Source organism: Zalophus californianus, chromosome 4 (genome assembly GCF_009762305.2).
Source record: "Zalophus californianus isolate mZalCal1 chromosome 4, mZalCal1.pri.v2, whole genome shotgun sequence".
NCBI lineage: Eukaryota > Metazoa > Chordata > Mammalia > Carnivora > Otariidae > Zalophus > Zalophus californianus.
The window spans coordinates 35219408-35239673 of NC_045598.1; the positions used below are offsets into that span (position 1 = coordinate 35219408).

The following is a 20266-nucleotide window of genomic DNA, read 5'->3' on the forward strand; positions in this document are numbered from 1 at the left end:
GGAGAAGCAGGCTTCCCGCTGAGCAAGGAGCCGGAGGTGGGGCTCCACCCCAGGACTCTGGGATCATGACCTAGCAGAAAGAAGGCAGACACTTAACGACTGAGCCACCCAGGCGCCCCATCATCCAATTTATTTGTTAAAGGATGGTTCCATCAAGGAGGAAAAGCGTTCTTAGCAGAGGAAACTGCCTATGTGAAATTATAGGAGATGCACACAGAAAGTAATTCAGCCTGCCTAGAGTGTAGTGTGTCTGAATGAGGGTAGGGGTCTGGCTGGGCACTGTCTGGGAGAGAGCTGGAGTGATGGCAGAGGCTAGAGCGAGTTGCCTCTGGAAAGGGCTTGGATTTCATCTTGTCCATGATGGGGAGCCATGAAAGGGTACTGAAATCAGACGACTGAGTAGTGTGAGGTGCCACACAGGGTGGGCTGCCCTGCAGGCCCTGGGACTTGTCTCTGAGACTGAATGTGATTCGTGCCTCTGGCCTGACCATTCTTGGGACGGTCCAACTCCAACTGGCTGGAAATCCGTTCCTACCACACCAGGATGCACTTCCGTGTTTCAGGGTTATTCCCTAAGCAATCAGAGCAAAAACTTTCAGCACAGCTAATAGCTACACAAACTACAAAACTGGAGAGCACTTATGAGATACCAGGTTATTTCTTACATAAATGATTTCATTCAAAATCCTGAGGGAAAAAAAATAGCACCCTACAGGATAGGCTCTGATCTTCCCATTTCATAGATGAAGACACAGCACAGTGATGTTAGCTAGCTTTTCTAGGCCACTTTGCTTGTAAGTGGCATGGTGGGCTGACATCTTTGACACTATTCCAGCTAGGTGAGCTCTCCTGCTCCACCCAAAAGCCACTCCATAGTGACCCAAACATGGCAGGACTGAAATCTAGCCTCCATCCCTTGTGCATACTGGATGCACCCCCTACTCTAGGTTCAAAGCCAACTACTCACTTCTTTTAGGTTTTTTTTTTTGGCATTTTAGTGTTTTTTTTTTTTTTTTTTAGATTTTATTTATTTATTTGAGAGAGGATGAGAGAGAGAGCATGGGGGGGGGGGTCAAAGGGAGAAGCAGACTCCCGCTAAGCAGAGAGCCTGATGTGGGACTCCAGGATCATGACCTGAGCCGAAGGCAGTCGCTTAACCAACTGAGCCACCCAGGCGCCTGGCATTTCAGTCTTTAAAAAAAAAGATTTTATTTGACACAGAGAACGAGAGAGCAAGAGAGAGCACACACACAAGCAGGCGGAGCGGCAGAGGGAGAGGGAGCAGGTTCCACACTGAACGGGGAGCCTGATGTGGGACTTGATCTCAGGACTTGATCGCAGGACTCCGGGACCATGACCCGAGCTGAAGGCAGACGCTTAACCAACTGAGCCACCCAGGTGCCCCTATGTATTTTAGTGTTGATTCAACTGCTGTAAGTTTGTTTATGTATTTAATTAATTAATTTCGGATTTAGTCGGAACGTGATTTTCTGGCCTTTAGCCTGGTGGGAAGGATATGGGAAGGCAGTGCTCTTAAGGTGGGGCTGTTCTTGGTGAGTGGGTGACTGGAACACAGAGTGGATATTTGTGTCTCTTGAGACTGGGCCCTGGAATAGTTGGGGAAGGGCAATAAAAGGCCTTTCCCACCTCATAGGGTGAGGTACTCTAGTCTAGCCCTGCGGTGTGGCCAGAATCTTCAAGGCCTCTGTACAGTGGGGCTATATGACATCACAGAATGAACAGCTTAAATACAGCACCTCATTGGCTGCTATAGCACAATCTCAGTTTCCAAACAGTTCCCCCACTCATCCATCCCCTGGCTGTCTGGCCAGAGATGCCTCTGGGGCACCAGACAGCTGACTTGCAGAGGCCTCTCGCCTTAGGTTGGTTTAGACATAAAGCTCCTAAAATATCTCCCCAGACCCTGCTATTTCCATCTCTGCTTCAGCTGGCTGCTTTCCCTATCTGCTTCCTCCTCACCTTCTGCCTGTTGCCTGGCTCTGCCCCTCCACCCATGCCCCCCATGCTGCTGAAACAGAAGGGTGGGCAATGAGCTGGAGAGGTGGACAGGGCTGGATTATGATGGCTCTGAAAGCCACACGGTAGAGTTTGACAACAAAAACATTTGTATCATTTCACATGCTAAGCACTTAACCCAGGTCCTATTACCAACTATATGTTCAACATGTTTGCTGAACATCATCTTCACTTGCCAGGTGAGTAAATAGACCCAAATTATGTGACAAAAATTTAGCACCTGGGGCCTTTCCCAGGTGCTACTAGAGTAGCCCCAGGAACTTAGACTATGATATTTCTATACCCGCAAACTCCCGTTTGTTCAAAAGAAAAGCACCAAAGTCATTTGAGATGAGTTCATATAGAATATATTTCACTCTTTAAAAATAAAACTTTCAGCGTAGCTAACATCTATACAAACTACAAAAATAAACATCTTCATATAAATAATTTATGTGGTAGGATGTGGGCAGAGATACAGACAGCCTACTCAGGAGTTACCAAGCGTGGGGGGCCAGGCCTCGCGAAGAGTGCTAGAGGACCCCTCCGTCTTGGTCGGCTAGGGGCCAGTAGCACAGGGTGGGTGGAGGGAGGGCCGACTGCAGCCCGAATTGCTGGCTTCTCCCCGCACCCGGACAGGCCCAGGCACACAGAACCCGGCGTGCGAGATGCTCTGAGCCCAGAGGCTGGTGGTCTCGAATGGCAGCAGGGAGGTCTGGGACGGCTGAGGCAGGGGACGGCATGCAGGCGGACAGCGGCAGCCGGGCTCTCTGGGAGTCCATCCTGCAGTCGGTAACCCACCCATTGCTTCCCAGTGACTTCACGTGGCCCAAACAGGGTCTCCAGGCTTCAGGCGCTCTTTCACCCAGTGGCTGGACATGGTCCCCTAGAACTGAGGTTGCTAGGGGCGCTGGCAGCTGGTGTGGCAACAGGGGACCAAGGGGGCTCATCGGAGGCTGGGTGGATGTAGGCACCAGGCAGTGGGGGTGGGTGGAGGGCCACCGTCACGGAGGTAGTCACTCTGGCAAAGCTCTGGGGCAGGGTGGGGGACAACCCCCACCTGAGCCCTCCTTCCTGTGGAGCTGGGGGTCTGAGGACCTCTGGGCTCTCCTTGTACATCTGTACCACCTGGGGGGAGACACCGGTCCCAGTGAGCCCAGGGGTCCTGGCACCATAGTCCCCTTTAGCAGCTCACTTGTGCGTCACCATGATCGTTGGGAAGCTGTGGCCCTTGTTGGCTTCCAGAAGGATCCAGAGCTGACAAGGGACAGGACGTTAAGGCCTAGGACAAACCCTGCACCTTGCTCTGGATCCTAAATGCCAAGGTGGGTCCCATAAAGAAGCCAGGAAAGCTGAGGGGCAGGGACATGGTATTGGGGCCAAGGGAGAGGCTACTACCCTCAGCTGATCTCACAGGGAGGGTCCTTGTGAGTTGAGTCCTGTCTTTTGGCCACTGAGGAGATTATTTTTCTGGCTCTGACTCTTCCCTCGCCTGTCCCATGCCATCCCCTGGGCTGGGAGCAGGGGGGAGGGTATGGTCACCTCTGGCGGGGGGCCCAGGATGGACAGCAGCACGGGCAGCAGCACGAGCCCATGGAGGAGGCCCAGGAGCGTGAGCACTGTTAGCACCACGAAAAAGTACCTGTGTGGGGGGCAGGTGGTCAGCCCGGGCAGCCCCTGGCGGCCAGCGCAGGCAGGCCACACCTCCCTGCCCCAGCCCTCCCCTACCTTATGATGAAGTCAAAGTTGGACCCAGCAAGCATGAGCAGACCCAGCAATGTGGAGACGGCCCCATCGGTCACTGGGGCAAATGTGTGCTCTAGGGCACAGGCAGCCCGCAGGTTCCGGCTACCCTGGGTGGTCAGGAAGCCCTGTGGGGGCAGAGAGGCCCTATAGCTGCTCCTTGGCCAGCCAGGGCCCCAACTTCTCATCTGTCCCTAGGGCTCCCGGGCCAGGTAAACCGAGCTGGGAACTGTCCAGGAAGTATGCATGAGTCTATTTAGGTAACACTGCATACGTATCTGGTGAGACACAGAAGTCTAGAATATTTGGCAAACAAAGCCCGTCACCCGTTTTTGTAAATAAAGTTTAGCTGACACGCAGCCACACCCATTCATCCGTGGACATATTATTGTCTGTGGCTGCTTCAGTGTTACCACGGCAGGACCCCCTCGGAGACTCTGGCCTGCCACGTCTAAGATATTTACTGTCTGGCTCTCTACAGAAAAAGTTTGCTGATCCCGGTCCAGAAGTCCAGCAGGATGGACACCAAAGGGGTCCCAGTTCCTTGTTTGGATGGGATTTCAGAGGATTTCTAATTCTTTCTTTGTACTTGTCCGCGTGCTGACTTTGCCCCCCCTCCAGGGAGTGTATATCCCTCTTGTAATCAGAAGGACAGGGCTATCATGGGGGAAAAGGAAGGGAGCTGTTTGTGGGGTCTAGCCAGCTTTTGTGTCGGTGCTCCCGGCCCCCACTCCTCCTCGGCCAGGGAACCCGGAGCTTTGGGAGAGGCCGAGCCTCTGTCCCGGAAGAACCCCTCCTTTGCTCACATTGTCACCCGGCTACCGTCCTGTTTCTCTGACCCCTTCACAGTAAAACCATCCAAAAAACTACTGGTTCCCATTTTCTCACCTTCCATTCGGTCCCCATTTCGGCCAGGCCTTTGTCCCCTCCTCTCCGCTGAAATGGCTGCTTATTTATTTCTTTAATGTTTATTGTTTATCTCTACACTATAGGATATAATCTCCTTGAAGGTAAAGCCTGTCTGTATTGCTCTTGTACCCCAATTCTTTTCTTTAAAGTTTATTTATTTAAGTAATCTCTATACCCAAGTGGGGCTCCAGCTCATGTCCCTGAGATCAAGAGTAACATGCTCTACCAAATGAGCTAGCCAAGCGCCCCTATATCCCCAATTCTTTTTTTGGGGGGGGCTGTGCCTGAACAGGGACTTGAAACCAATTCTTAAATAGTACCTAGCACATAGTAGGTGCTTAATAAATATTTGTTGAATACTGAATCAGCTGGTCCACCCCTCCCCCAGTGCCTGTGCTCACCAGAGCCACGTGGACTGTGAACTCAACACCAATGCCTACAGAGGCCACAAGGATCACCACGGGGATGGCACTCAGTTTGATGCCCAGGAAACCCATGATGCCAAAGAGCTCCACAGTCATCATCGCCAGGACCAGTACCTGGGGAAGGCAGGGCTCACCCAGGGCTCCTGGGAGAAAGGACGATGGGCAGGGTGGGGCAGGGTCGGGGAGCCATGGGTCTCTCTCGCCTCATCCCTGCGAGGACTCACTATGAGGCCGGCCGTCCAGGGGTTGAGCAGCAGCAGGGCACAGACGAGGAAAGTGCATACCAGCAGGATGCAGATAGCCAGCAGGAAGTAGCGCCGCAGGCCCAGATACTGCTCCCAGAAGAGGAAGGGGGAGCCGCTGGGGTAGGCACGCACCCCGGCCCGGCCTGCCTCGGCGCACGCTGCCCGGGCCCCCTCGATGGCCTCCACGAAGTCTGCGGTCTTCTGGAGGCCATGCAGTAGGAAGGGGAACTGGGCAAATTCCAGGGGCTGGGCTGCCGGGACTGTGGAGGGTAGGGGGTAGCAGGGAAGGGGGGTGACCAGTAAGCACGGGGAGCAGTGGGCAGGGCCTTAGGGTAGGGCCTGTGTGGGCCCAGGCTGAGGCTCTTGCTGGGCTCCCCCCGCCGGCGCCCCCCACCCCCGGGACTCACTGCGAAGGTTCTCCCCGGTGGTGTCGTACTTGTCATGCAGCCACTCGGGAGGTGGGGGGTAGAAGTTGGCCTGTGAGGCTGCCAGGCCCAGCGGGTCACTGCTTACCCACATGGTCAGCCCCACGTAGAAGAGCTCGGGTGGAATCAGCCCCTCCTTATCTACCAGCTTCCTTGTGGTCAGCTGTAGAGGCAGAGAGGGCTGAAGGTCTGGGCCCACGAGGCCTAGAGCCCCTCTGTGCATCCCGACCCTTCCAGCCCCCCTTCCAACCTGGCTGAAATCCAAAGGCTCTTGGGCATCCCCGGTCTGGATGAGCAGCTTGTAGGCCAGTGCCCCATCCTCGGAGCCGTTGCGGTACGAGAGGTGGCTAATGCGCCCGGAAGCCCAGTCCTGGTCAAAGGCAGCCTGGATCCCTAGGGGAGAACGAGGGAGTGTGCATTAGCTTGTGGCCCCAGGGGCTCGGGCCTGCGGCAGCCTCCCCACCAACTGCCTTGCCTCTCACCCTGTAGCCAGTTCCGGTAATAGTGCAGCCAGGTGCGGGGCGCCTGGGTGGCAGGGCGGGGCAGCACGGCCTTGAGAGAACTGAAGCGCTGGTGCAGATCAAAGAGGGCGCGTTGGGAGTGGGCGTAGTCAAAGCCACCCTGTGTCACCAGGGCCACCTCATACAGGGAGAAGTACCTGAGCTGGGCGCTCAGGAAGGCATGCTCCTTGGTGCCCCGAGGCACCACATCCGTCAGGGCCAGCCCGTCCTGCACCAGGGTGGCTCCGTAGAGGCTCAGGCCCAGAAGAGCCCCAAAGAGCACCAGTACCATGGCCTGTGGGAAACGGCAACCAAGCTGGAGGCCCAGGGATGCCCCCCCACCCCCGCCCCCAGCACTCAGGTGGCGGGCTCGGCCCTCTGCCCACACCTAAGCCTCTGCCCTGGCTCCCCCCAACTTCTCCAGGCCTAGAGCCTCACCTTGCTGTGCGCCTGGAGCAGCCAGGGTGCGAACTGATAGCGGGCGAAATGGGCAAGACTCCAGCGGGCACAGGGCAGGGAGCTGCAGGTTGCCTTTTGCCTGGTCCCCTCCTCTTGGCCTAGGAGGTCCCGTGTGGACCCTCCTGGGCTGAAGAGCTCAGAGCCCAGTGGGTCGGAAGGTGGGGGCACCAAGCGGGCTCGGGGGGGCAGGATGGTGACGACATGCTGGCTGCTGGCTTCACAGCGGGTGAAGGCTTGAACTGTGGCCGTCAGGTGGGCAATGCCCACTGGTCCTGTCCCATCCCCTAGCTCCCGGGGCAGAATCTGAATCACCCGAGCAGAGCAGGGCCTGGAAGAGGCAGAGAGTGCGGGTGACAGGTCTGTGGGGATGCCAGTGAGGGGACGGGACGGGACGGGGCCCCGGAGGTGAGGGCTGGCAGGCCGGGGGTGGGGACGCAGGGAGAGTACCTAGAGAAGCAGCAGAGCACGTCAAGGCGCTGGCAGTGGCGCCGGTGCAGGTCCAGGCTGAGGACCGCCGGGAAGACAAGCATCACGGCCGCGAAGTTGCAGCCGACCACTATGGCTGCCTGGGGGAAGGACAGGGGGGACGCAAAGGCTGGATGAAGCAGGCCCCCGGCTTCAGGCTGCCCTCACTGGGTGACGGGGCCGTTTGCTGAGGCCTCACCTGCAAGGAGAAGGCCCGCAGTGCAGGGATGGGAACGAGGGCGGCCATGAAGAAGGCCACCATGTGGTTGATGGATGTGAGCGCCACGCTGGTCCCCGTGCGCTGCAGACACTCGCCTGTGCGCTCCTGCCAGGACAGGGGAGGAGCTGTGGGTCCTCAAGGTAGAGCGGAGGGGAGGCTTGGGAGCTTGGGATGGCGGAGGGGGGACAGTAACCACACGGCAGCTCACACTTACGGAGTAGCTCACACGCGTCACTCACACTGTTCCAAGCATTCAGCCGGAGTTATCACCGATCCTCACCACACCCTCACGACACAAGCACTATCGTCACCCCTGTTACAGATGAGGAAACTGAGGCACAGACAGTTTACCAGCCTAAGGTCCCCTAAACCAAGAGGCTCTTTTTTTAAAAAAAGAAAAAAAACATTTACTTATTTATTTGAGAGAGAGCGAGAGAACATGAGCGAGCATGAGCAGGGGGAAGGGCAGAGGGAGAGAATCTCAAGCAGGCTCCCCGCTAGGAGCAGAGCCCAACACAGGGCTCGATCCCAGGACCCTGAGATCATGACCTCAGCCGAAATCAAGAGTCAGACACTTAACCCACCGAGCCACCCAGGTGCCCCGGCCAAGAGGCTCTATGCTGAGCTGCTTCAGACGAGCCCAGGCTGGAGGATGAGGCCTCACCTGGAGAGGGGTGCCAGGGGGGGCCTCTGTGAAGGCATGTGCCAGCAGGAATATGTCATCCACACCGATGCCCAGTGCCAGGAAGGGCAGGACCTGGAGGGGCACAGCGAGGGTAGCTGGAGGAACTGAGTAGCCTGGACTGTGGGCCCCGAGTCTGCCCTGGAGTCCTGGTGTACCTGGGTAGTGGCAGCATTGAAGGCGATGCCAAGCAGGGAGCAGAGCCCAAGGCCCGAGGCCACTGCCAGGGCTACCAGCAGCACCCCTGCAAGGCCCACCGCACCCTGGGACTGGGCACAGTCCCAGCGCAGCATTGTCACACAGGCATAGGCTAGCTGTGGGGAGAGAGGGCACAGGCTCGGACGGTGGTTCCCGGGGGAGCACCGGGTAGAGGCTGGGGCAAGGCGCTGGGAGCAGGACCCACCATGAGCAGATAGCCTCCCACCACGCGGGCAGCACTGACTTCAGAGAAAGCGTGCAGGATGTCATCCAGGGTGGTGGAGGAAAAGGCATGGATCTGCTGGGATGAATTCTGAGGCAGGGCCTCCTGAGCCAGCTGGAGAGACGGGGTAGATGTGAGGGGCAGGGGGGGCGGCCTCGGGCACCACCCTTGCCCGGCTCTGCACGGACCTGCACAAAGCGCCGCTGCCAGGCTTGCAGCACTGTGCCGGCCTGCTCCTCACTCCAGCCGATGTCATGCGTCTGGTAGTCGCCTCGGAAGTGCTCATACAGCTGGCGGGGACTCATCAGCAGGAAGGTGCTCTGCAGGGCCTCTGCCCTGGCGGTGGGTAGGGGAGAGCTGGGGGTCAGAGTGGGCCGGAGCACCCAACGGGGGCTGAAGAGGGGGGGCTTTGCTGGAGCCGCCTGGAATCAGAGTGTGGATGGCCATGCCTGGGGCCCCCTTGCCAGCCTCCAGGGAGGCCTTACCTCAGCAGCTGTCCTTGGGGGTCTCTGGAGATGCCCCCCAGCAGCAATTCCTCCTGCCAGTGCATAAATTTGTGGGAAAAGCCGTGGCAGCCCCCACTCAGCTCCTGAGCCACATTGGGAGCCTGGAGGGGGACAGGAGAGGCCCTGGCTGTGGGTAACTGGGGGCCCCTGGGATGGTACCTCCAGGAGCCACACCTGCCACGGGGCTCTGTAGCCTGAAGTGGACATAACCATTCTCCTGAGCCTCTCGCCTACTCTGAAAGTGAACAGCTCTTGTCCTGCAGCGAGGAGGCCACAAGAGGAAGCAGAGGCCTGGAAATAGGCTTCTGGGAAGAGCTGGAGTAACTTTGGTGGGTTTTGGAAAAAGGTTCACATTCACAGGGCCACAGAGACACTCAGGAAACTTGGTATGATACTTGTGCTTATTAGCTCATTTGTCCTCAGTTTCTCTGTACAAGTCCGCTTGGATGAAGTCCAGCGTCCCTGGGCTTAGAAAAGCACAAAGGGATTCATATACCACGTGAGGGTTTCTTAGGGAAACTGAATGGGGAGGGAAGGGTCTAGGCATGAGGCAGAATGGGGGCAGGGTAACAATGTCCAGGAAATGGGAGGCAGAGCACAGAGCACAATTTGCTCTCTCCCAGAAGAGAGAAGGAAAACAGCCTTTCTCTGGCAAACTTGGCCGGCACCCACCTGCTTGCCATGATGGTTAGGGGCACTAGGCGGGCAGTGGAGATCGTCAGGGTGAAGACAGGGCCGCCCCACATAGGCCTGGCCCACCTGTGCCTTGTCTAGCAGCTCCCGGAAGCCCTCGAGGGAGGCAAAGGGGCCTAGTTCCTCCAGCAGCTGCTCTGGATCCAGGTTGGTCCACTGGATGTCAGGACGGCCGCTGAGGGGAGAGCCCGTGGTTGGTGAGGGTAAAGGATCAATTCCCACTCCCCAAAATGCTGCTGGGGACCCCTGCTGTACCCCAGCCTCCTCCCAGCTGCTCATCAATCCCTCTGTATGAAGGGTCGGCAATGCTGAGCTTCCCAGAACTCCCAGGCTACACCAGTCCGCCAGGTGGCTGCACTGAGACGGACATGAGGACAGACAGTACTTAATACATGGAAAAGGCCAGACGAGCCCCACCGTCCCTTCCCAAGCCATCCACCTTTGGTTCTAATACATAACCACGTGGACACCCGCCTCCAACAGCTTCTCCTTCTGGCCTGTGCAGCGGCTTAGCTCATAGCTACCTCTCCTGGGCAAAGTCGCTTTCTGGGGATCTTTTTTTCTCTTTGTTCTGCTTTGTCTAAATAAGGCAAGTCTAACTTTCCTTCGGAGGCCAGGAGAAGGGGGATGTGGAGAGAGCCGTGGGGCATCCTGTGCTCTGGCCCCGGCCTAACAGGTGGCTTAGGCCCTCGGTAAGGTTTTGATCATCCTCTTGCCGCCCACCCTCTCTTCTGGGGGGGACGTCCCAGCCTAGGTGAGGCAGGGCCTGGGGGCGGCTGTGGTGGCACTCACGGCAAGTAGGCAGAGCCTCCTTGGAGTTTGGCTCCCTCCCAGAAGCAGTCGAGGGGGGTGAGGATCACGCACGGAAACAGCTTCTCGATCATCTGCCAGGGACAGCCCAGGCCACATCAGTCTTGCTCCTGGGCTCCTTTCTCCACAGTCTCGGTAGGACACCCTCGGTAACCTCCCACCTCCCAACTTTTAACCTCCCCGTCTCTCAGAGCCCCCCGCTACTTGCAGAAAAAAAGTCCCCCTCGGCCCAGTCTCAAAAAACAGCTCAGGACACTCACCCGCTCAATCATTCCATTTTCAATTAGGGGAATTCCTGACTTGTAGCAGATTTTGTTCAAATCCCAGGACCTGAAATGGCCAGGGCGCAAGAGATCAGCGGAAGAGGAGGATTCCCACGCCAGCCCTGCCACCGCGCGCCTCACTCCCAGCTGCTCGGGGACTCAGCCAGACTCACTTTCCATAGAGTGATACTTGCACTTTACTGGCGGTGAGGGCTGCCTGGAGGTGGAGGCCAAGTGCCTCAGGTGTGAGGACATTCTCCCCTTCCTGGCGTGGGGTCTGTATCAACATCTGGGAGGTGTATGCAGCCTCGTCCCCCAGCTTCTCCCTGGTGTAATGTAACTCCTGGCTCACCCGGCTGCCCGCTGTCAGAGCAGAGAGAGAAAGCTGGGGGTCCGAGCTCTGGGGCTGCGGGGCCCTCGCCGGCTGAGGCCTCCCACGACGAGTGGGAGAAGCGCTCTGAGAGGAGCCCCTGCTTTTTCCTTGATGGTCGTGCTGACTCCCCAAGCTCCTGGCACTCCGCTTAGAATCTGGGGCTTTGCGTGGAAGTGAGAGACACCTCAGTTGGATGGAATTCTTGTGTGGTCTAAGATTTAAACCGGAACCAGGTTGGCTCGGTGTGGGGCAAATGACTTCAAAATGAGAGGTCAGTATGAGTTGGGCCAGGGCTGGGGTTACGGAGGTATCCCAGTAAGGGAGCCCTCACTCAGCCCCTCTATGTTCTGGTGAGGAACACGAGGAGGGGCAAAAGGGATCAATAGGGAGGCTGCTAATGGGAGGGTCTCCTCACAGAACAGGTCGAGTGCTAGGGCTGGTTCCTGGGTCAGGTTGTCTCAGGCAGTGCTTTCTAGCCATACGTCTTTTTGCAAATTGTTATGCCAGACAATTACCAGTGTCTGGTAATAATGGGCCCTGTGGGGGCACAGGTGAGGGGGAGCATCAGACAGACTTCAGTGGGATGCTGTCAACATGCTGCTTCTACTCATGTGAGTTACCTGGGATCACCTGGCGGAGGTGACATCAACATGGGCCAAGGGGAAGAAAGGGTTCCAGACCCCAGATCTCACTGTCCAGGCCACGGGGAGGCACAGTGCCAGGCCTGCCTCAGGCTCCTTGATCTCGGGACCCCTCCAGTCCTGCATTGTGGGGGTGGGTGGCAGGGGGTGCTGTGAGGGGACGTGACCTGAGTGGGGTTTGGAGGAGGGCAAGGGCAAGGGCAAGGGCGAAACCACCGTTGCGGCTTTCTGGACTTGGTCTGGTCTTAGGCCCAGTTCTGCTGCCACACATCCGGGGCCTCTTCCTGTTGGGTTCCTGCCACCTCTGGGGCCCACACGTACCCCTTCTGTGAGACTCCAGCCCCACCTGCGATCGTCGTGCTTCCCCAATCTCTTTTCAAACCCGTATAATCTCCTCATTCATGAGAGCTGCACACCCTTAGTACACGCCCCCCCACAGATTTACCCACAATGCTCACACCCTCCCCACTCAAATCACATTCCTGGCCCGCCCTCACAAATACAGTCTCACTAAGCCATGCTGTGCACGACCACCGTTTTCTTCCTTCCCTGACTCCCCACTCCTCCCCCAGGCCTGCCCTGCAGTGTTTATTTCACCAGGCTTAGGCCAGAGCTGCCACAAGGAGGGACAGGAGGGGACAGAAATAAGCTCCTCATAGTAAGTGAGTTTGCTGAGGGGAGGGAGGCACAGGAGAAGGAAGGAACCCAGAAAGAGCTATCAAGAAAGCAAGAGAAAGAAACACTGGACATGTAAAGTACAACATCAAAGAAAATAAAGATCCTCAGAAAAAAAATGAGGCAAAGGAAAAAGTAAACCTCAGCTGACAACAATGATGATGACAGACATGAGGACAGATGAACTGGGATGCACTGTGCGGGCAAGGAGGGACAGCAGGCGTGAGGGAGAAGCCAGAGGCTCTGGACACATCTGGCCTTGAGCTTGGGCTCTGACATTTAGCCTGTGCTTGGGACAAATGACTTAGTCTCTCTGCCCTCAATTTCCTCATCTGTCAAATGGGGACAGGGCCTACCTTGGTGGAATTAGAATCAATGCAGGTAAAGTACTTAGGAAACTGCCCAGCACAAAAGTAGGAACAGATAAGGAATTATTATTAAATGGTTGCTGGAAGAGATTGTGGACAGAAAAATGAGAAAGAACTGGAGTAAAAAAGACTGAGTGGGGAGGAAGGAGGAGAACAGGGGAAGGAGACATCAAAATCAACACATCTTTTAAAAACTTTTGGGGGCGCCTGGGTGGCTCAGTCGTTAAGTGTCTGCCTTCGGCTCAGGTCATGATCCCAGGGTCCTGGGATCGAGCCCCGCATCGGGCTCCTTGCTCACGGGAAGCCTGCTTCTCCCTCTCTCACTCCCCCTGCTTGTGTTCCCTCTCTCGCTGTGTCTCTCTCCTGTCAAATAAATAAAATCTTAAAAAAAAAACAAAACCTTTTGTCCCTTTACAAAAGGGAGACTATAACTTGTTAGCCAGCTTGGAAAATGAATCTACCTTATAGGGAATCCTACAATGGTAATATATATAATCCTATATTATAGGTAATATGAATTAAAACAGCAATAAATTACCATCTATCAATTTAGCCAAAATAAAAAAAATGATAGCCCCCATTGCTGGCTTATAGGAGTGTACTCTAGCCTACCACCAGAGAGTAATTTGGTATGATATTTGGAGGGAAGCAATACTGTAATATATATCAGACCCTGAGAAATGTTCATAATCTTTGGTCCAGAAATTTTACATGTAAGGGCCTGTAAGCTATTGTAGTGATGCAGTCCTTCTCTGAGTGAATTGGGAGCCATGGTAGGTTTTGAGCAGAGAAGTGAGATGACCTGACTTTTTCATCACCTAACAATACATTCTGGAGCTGAGCTGTGAAATGAATAGGAATTGGCCAAGGGAAGAAGTCAGGAAAAGGCATTCTGGACCAAGTAGGTGTAGGGAACTGTCAAAGGCTCAGCATTGCTGAGTGAGGCAGAGACAATGCTGGAGAAGAAATCAAGAGTTAGGTTGCGGAGGGCCTAGAACGTTTGCTAAGGAGCTTGAACTTGATTCTGGAGACTGCCCAGAACCTCGTAGAAAGTTGTGGAAGGGCTCTAAGCAGGGTACCAACTTGGCCAGATTTAGATACACCACAGGAGGGCAGTGTGGAGGCAGATTAGAAGGTGAGTCCTGCAGAAGATTGGTCACTTCTCTAACAGACTTTGATTTTGCTGGCCATCCTCTGAAAGGCCCAGTGATTCAGGGAAGCTGGATCCCTCCCCAGCCTCAGGGGGTGAAATTTGATTAGTCAATCACAGTAATTCCACTGCCTTTGCCAAGTGAACGGTTTAGGCATAGCTCCACAGTTCTTGCCAAAGTGACCAAATGGGAAGTCAGCTGGGGGGCTTCTGGTAAATTTTCCCTCACTTCCGAAAAGGGACCATTGCAGTAGCCACTTGGGACAAGGAGGTGATAAGCCTGAGGACAAAAGCTCCACATGCTGAGGAAGGCTTAGGAGAAAGATAGGAAGAACCTGGGTCCTTGCTGATGTCCTTAGGTTGCTGAATTAACCATCCTGGAACTGCTCTACCGTCTACTACCAGATTTCCTGTTCTTCCTTCCTTCCTTCCTTCCTGCCTGCCTGCCTGCCTGCCTCCCTCCCTCTCTTTTTTCCTCTTTCATGTGGCAAAAGCATATTGAATGATATAATCAGGAATGTACGACCATAGACTGAGAAAGGCCTCAACTAGAGCAACAGCCACAGGGTGAAAAGGAGGGGTCTGTTATGAGAGAAATTAAGAAAGAAGAATTTGCTGGTTTAGTAACCAGTTAGGTAAGCAAGGAGAACTGAGGCTGACTCCCAAGGTTTCAGCCTTGGGTTTTTGAGAGGATAGTGGTTCCACCAATTGATATGTTTCACCCTGCCTTCTAGATACATGTCCCTTGTTTTCAGGGACAGCTCCAATTTCAAGCCATCTCAATCATTGTTCCTGTAAGTACTAGTTGGGCTGTAATGTTGTGGGGGTTTTTTGTTTGTTTATTTATTTATTTTTTTATTTTTTATTTTAGAGATCAATCTATCTCTGAGCCTTTTAGCTTTAAAATTGATCAGGAAGGACGAGTCACATTCTGTCTCTCACCATGGCAAAGCTGGAGGGGACCCTGAACTCTGATAGCCAGTGTCCTGCTTCTTTTGTTGCTTTCCATATTAGCAAAACAGGAAAGGAATAGAGAATACTCTTTAGCCCTCGCCTTGATCAGCTCCTCGTTGCCTAGGGCATGGCTGGGAGAAGCCTCAACTACGGATGTACAGAGAAGAAATCAGGTCAGGATCACTGGTTTTACCTCACCCCAGCCCTAGCTGATACAGGACACAGCAGTATTCTGAAATAAAGGAAAAAACCCTCAGAATTGGCCACCACCCTTTTACATCACCCCTCCACAAACAGCAGCAAAGATCTAGTAGGATCTAGCCTGTCCTGTGCTGGAGTGCAGGAGAGAGGATGAGGAACATGGAGGTTCAAGCCATGTTTAGATGGGAAAGATCTGGGGAATGAAGAAGGAGGAAGAGCGGGGAGACAGCTTCTATTGTGGCAGGAAATCCAACAGTCATTTGGGACCACCCAGGCAGCCGCGGTGTGGGTGGGGGTATGTGTGTGTGCATGTATGCACATGTGTGTCCTGGGGCTGGGGGCAGGCAGGCAGGCACAGAGAAACATCTGCTCTGGACCCCAGGGCTGGCCTAGAGTGCATATGGATGTGTGAGCCTGCAGAGGGCTGGGGTAGGGTGGGGATGGGGTGTGGGAGCCCAACAGGCAGGCAGGCAGGCTCCAAGAAACATCTGCTCTGCATCCTAGGGCTTGCCAGCATTTGAAATAACTCAAGGGTGTGAGACTCTAACCTGGCCCTGCCTTTGGGTGTGGGCCAGGGCTGGGGGAGGTTTGGGGGGACCCACCAATGCAAATTTCCCAGGAAAGAACAGAGGAGAGTTTGACTCTACTGAAGGGCTAGCATATGAAACCAGCCCCCAGGAAAGGAGGGTTATGCCAAAATTATTAATAAGAAATCATTTTTACCTAATGCTTCCATTAGGAAGTGAGGATTTGGTTGCATCTGACCTCGCTGTTTCCACAAAGTGTAGACCCTGTGCCACTTTTTTTCTCCTAAATGGTTGCAGGGGGCCTCAGTGCACAGGACTCTAGGTGCATGGGACCTCTCCATGGAGGCCTGCCAGATGATTTACTCAGTTTCCCCAGCCCAGTTGTAATTTTCTTGATTCTCCTGATCAGCTGTGATCTCTCCCTGCCTTGTCTTACTCAGGTAATCATACTCTGCTCTATATTCTACTGTACGTTATATTGCAGCACATATTTTACTCTCCTTGCTACTGAAAGATTTTGGTTGCCTTTGCAAACCCTGCCATGAAGTAAAAAACACACATAAAAAGTTGGTAATAATTGCTAAACAAACACACAGACACACACAAGCTCACATGTAAACTATTCTATAGACCTATTCACTCCATCATCTCCATCATCTGCACATGTCCATTTACAGGTGTGGGAGGGAGCACTGCTCCCAGATGCCCAGGCTCTGGCAGGCATGTACCCTCTCCAGACCCAGGGCCGGGCCCCCTAGAACTCAGTAGCCAGCTCCTCACCCTGTTCTTGTCTTGGGCTCACCATACCCAAGCAGCTGTGACTAGTGTCCACAACTCACCTTCCACCCAGAGCTGTTCTAGGTCTGTCTCAATGATGGCCACGCGGAGACCCAGTGCCAGGGCTCCAAAGGCCAAGAGGCCCAGGAAGAGCACTTTGCCACAGTGTCTCTGGATCCCGCAGCCCAAAGAGAAGAGCAGCCCCTGGAAGTAAGCACGAAGCCAGAGTGGAGCCTTCAGGCTCCCAGCTAGGATCTGGGATGGAAAGAGAAGTGTCAGCCAGGCTTTACTGTAACAATGCATGAAATCCTCCCCTTTTCTCCTTATGTGCACCCTCTGCCAAGCCCCAGCTTCTTGGTTTCTGGATGCAGGACAGGTAGGAGCTACACAGACAGAGTCTCAAAGGTGGAAAATATTTAAATCTATTCCTTGTCTCTCCCCCACCCCCCTCCCCCATACACACCGAGGAAGGCACGGATCCTTTTCTGAGAATAAGATACATATGCACACATCTGTTCTCAGGTGGACAGAGGTGAAACCCAGACACAGTCTCACCCGCCAGATGCCGAGAAGACACAGAAAGACGCACACACACCCTTAAGGGGTGGGCTATAACCCTGCACTTTAGAGACATCACACCTCGCAGAGTGACAGACCTGGGGGTCTCTAGACCTGGTCCCAATCTTTCTCCTTCTGGCTTCCCGTCCACTCACCTGGGGTGATGCGGCTCGAGCTGGGGGTGTATAGCCAGGGGGCAGCTCCTGGAGTGGCGGCGGCCGAGCCATGCCGGCGGGGATGGGGGGCGTGGGCGCCCCCAACCCGCGTTATCTGGGATTCTCCATAAGCTGGCCTGGTACCCGGGTACCGCGGCGGAGCCCCGCGTCGGGACTCCGCAGGGCCGCTTAGGCGCGGCGTGGGTGAGGGTGGGGTGCCGGCGTGCCGCGGCGGCTGCGATGGGGTACCGCAGTCGGCCCCGCGTGCAGGCAGAGCTACCGGCCCGCGACGCCCCACGCTGCTAGAGGTGGAGAACGCAGTGAGGAGGAGGCGTCCTTAGCTCCAGAAAAAGGGAGCGGGCCGGGACGACGCCCTCCCATTGGCTGAGAGGTCCGCAAATTACCCGGAGCCGCGCGGCCGGATCCGCTGCTAGGCGACGGCGCCGCGGGTGGGGGCGGGGCAGGAGACCACCCAGGCAGGGCCACCCCACGCCTCGCTTCCCCGGCCGCCCGCGGGGCCCTCGGGGAGGAGCAGGGAGGGCGATCCCGGGGAGGCACGGCGCTGGCCAAGCATAAGCCAGGAGACGCCAATGCTGAGAAAGGGTATCTGCTGGCCGACCCAGCCAAGACCCAAAGACTGACTTCACTCTTTTCTGCCTCCATTCTTGTCCCTTTCAGTCCACTCTCCACCGAGGCCAGAGTCATCTCTCTAAAATGCAAATCTGATGATAGCTCCAAAACACAAAGCCCATTTGGAGCACGGAGCCCCGCATGATCTAACTAAAGCCTTCTCTCCCATAATTCCTTCACATCCACTCAATGTTCCTTCCAGCCCTGCAGAGTTAGATGTAATTTCCTAAAGGCACCATGGCATTCCAGGCGTTTCTGCCTTAGTACGTGTTGTGGCCCTGTTGTCTTGGAAGACAACCTTCAAAACTGAACATGAGCCAATCACCCCTCTTTGAAGACTGCCTTGATTCACACCTCCCTCCTGACAGTTGCTTCTTTCATTGTGCTCCTTGTAACATACTATTATTGCATTTATGACACAACTTAGGTACTTGAGACTGTGCCTCCCTCACTAGACAAGTAGGTGCTCAGTAATGGTTGAGTGAGTCACCGAGAGTTGCAGAAACCAAGGTGGAAAGGACTGGAAACAGAGACTAGTTCCTTTATTAAATTTTCATCAACTGGGGCGCCTGGGTGGCTCAGTTGTTAAGCGTCTGCCTTTGGCTCAGGTCATGGTCCCAGGGTCCTGGGATCGAGCCCCACATAGGGCTCCCTGCTCTGCGGGAAGCCTGCTTCTCCCTCTTCCACTCCCCCTGCTTGTGTTCCAGCTCTCGCTGTGTCTCTCTCTGTCAAATAACTAAATAAAATCTTAAAAAACTTTAAAAAAGAAAAAAAATTTTCATCAACAGACCTGAGCTGTTTCTGCCAGGTTTCTGAATGATTAACCCTGAGTGTCAGAGGAGGGTAAAATCAATATTCTAACATGCAAGGTTTGGGAAAGAGAAACAGAATCTCCAATAAACTCATTACTCTAATACAACTACTACTATCTCTGGCCAATTTCTTGGTCAGTTCCTCCAGACTTGTTTATCATTACATCATTACCATTTCATGTTACTACATAGTGTTTGTATCAATCATTTGGACAATGTCCTTAGGACAGATTCCCAGAAGTGAGGGTGTTGGGTCAAAAAGTATGAAGATTTTTATGGCTCTTGCTACACGTTGTCAAATTGCTTTCTGAAAACGTGTCAATTAACATTATTTCCAGAGCCTCCGTCCTGTGGAAAGGGAAATTTTAGGCTGAGGGGATGAACTTCACCTAACAGGTTTGCCACATCTCTTGGTCCATCCATCCAGCAAAATGCCTATGGAGGAAGTAATACATGCAGGATGCTTTTGGCCAAGTAGTAACTACACATTAAAAGCAGCATGTGTGCTTAGCACTTTCTTCTTCCATGTTATCCTGTTGTGGATAAAGAAAGTGTATCCTCGGCATCTGGGGAAGATGCTGGAATAGGAGGATCCAAGAAAGTGTATCCTCAGGGGCGCCTGGGTGGCTCAATCAGTCAGTTGGCTGCCTTTAGTTCAGGCCATGATCCCGGGGTCCGGGGATCGAGCCCCGCATTGGGCTCCCTGCTCAGCGGGGAGCCTGCTTCTCCCTCTCCCTCTGTTCCTCCCCCTGCTTGTGCTCTCTCTTGCTGTCTCTCCTGCTGTCAAAGAAATAAATTTTCAAAAAAAAAAAAAAAAGTGTACCCTCAGCAATTCTCTGGGTATAGAAATAGCCTCTAAACTAGCTGTGTGGGCCCCTGGATTGCTCTTGGGGCTACAGCTGAGTATGGCTGGGTACCCAAGCAGACAGACTTTGCTGTAAGTAGCTCTTGAGACCTCCTTCCCTCTAACCAGACTCTGCAAGCCCAAGTCCATGGAGAAAGATTTGTTGTAATCATCTGGGCCTTGGGACTCTGCTTCTACCACAGGCCCACCATTGCTAACAACTGTGGTGAAGCCCAGCATTTCTGTGGATGCTTCCAGGGTAGGGCTTGCCTGCTGGGAAAACTTCTTGCCAAAGTCCAAAGACCCAGTGTGGGAGAAACTAGTCTGTAGTTCTAACCATTCCAACCCAGGGCCTAGTGCCCTTTGGCTGCTCCAAGCTCCAAGATGACCTTTCTTTTCCCCAATGAAGTGATTTCTTGAGTGCAGCTGAGCTCAGCCAGGGAGAGCTAAAGCCACAGACCCCAGGGAACAGGAAGGGAGGCAGAAGCGCCTCTTCTCTAAGTAGCCTGCTTCACTATGGAACAGCCTGGTCCAGTGTCACTTCCACTGGATCTGGGAATGTGTTTTGGGCTCAAACCAGAGAAGTTCTCCAAAGAATAACAAAAAAGAAAAGCAATCTAATTAATTCATTATCACCAAGGAGTAAGTCTAACTACTGATTGAGACAAAAATCCCTTAAGGTCTGTTATGTGTCCACCCCTTTGCTGAGCTCTGGATTTGCAGGGTACCTGCTTTTTTTTTTTTTTAAAGATTTTTATATATTTGTCAGAGAGAGAGAGAGAGAGCACAAGCAGGGGGAGCAGTAGAGGGAGAGGGAGA

General features: G+C 54.2%; 1 protein-coding gene across 3 annotated transcripts; it reads right to left on the bottom strand.

Annotated features, from left to right (window-relative positions):
* Positions 1-2377: 2377 nt before the first annotated feature.
* PTCH2 (patched 2) lies at positions 2378-17467 on the bottom strand. 3 transcript variants are annotated; one of them, XM_027601345.1, is made up of 22 exons: positions 17162-17233; positions 16511-16703; positions 10956-11145; positions 10780-10849; positions 10502-10593; positions 9689-9884; positions 8996-9117; positions 8699-8846; positions 8493-8624; positions 8248-8403; positions 8072-8164; positions 7387-7512; positions 7170-7288; positions 6702-7050; positions 6246-6558; positions 6014-6156; positions 5746-5926; positions 5318-5598; positions 5070-5207; positions 3745-3887; positions 3559-3658; positions 2378-3144 (listed from the first exon to the last, which is right to left on the bottom strand). In XM_027601345.1, the coding sequence occupies exons 1-22, from the start codon at positions 17231-17233 to the stop codon at positions 2878-2880; spliced, it is 3624 nt and encodes a 1207-aa protein (XP_027457146.1). In that variant the 3' UTR covers positions 2378-2877. The 3 variants fall into 3 exon arrangements, with proteins under 3 accessions (XP_027457146.1, XP_027457221.1, XP_027457296.1); XM_027601420.1 differs by lacking the exons at positions 3559-3658; positions 3745-3887; positions 5070-5207 and having other exon boundaries at positions 17162-17467; XM_027601495.1 differs by lacking the exons at positions 2378-3144; positions 3559-3658; positions 3745-3887; positions 5070-5207; positions 5318-5598 and having other exon boundaries at positions 5786-5926; positions 6246-6333; positions 6422-6558; positions 17162-17467.
* Between the last annotated feature and the right edge of the window lie 2799 nt (positions 17468-20266).

Coding starts and splice junctions, on each gene's coding strand:
- PTCH2 (XM_027601345.1), bottom strand. CDS start 17,233: ATGGCTCGGCCGCCGCCACTCCAGGAGCTGCCCCCTGGCTATACACCC. Junction 11,146..16,510: donor AGAACAGCTCTGGGTGGAAG/GTGAGTTGTGGA, acceptor CTGCTCTGACAG/CGGGCAGCCGGGTGAGCCAG. Junction 3,145..3,558: donor TCCTGGGCCCCCCGCCAGAG/GTGACCATACCC, acceptor GTCTCCCCCCAG/GTGGTACAGATGTACAAGGA.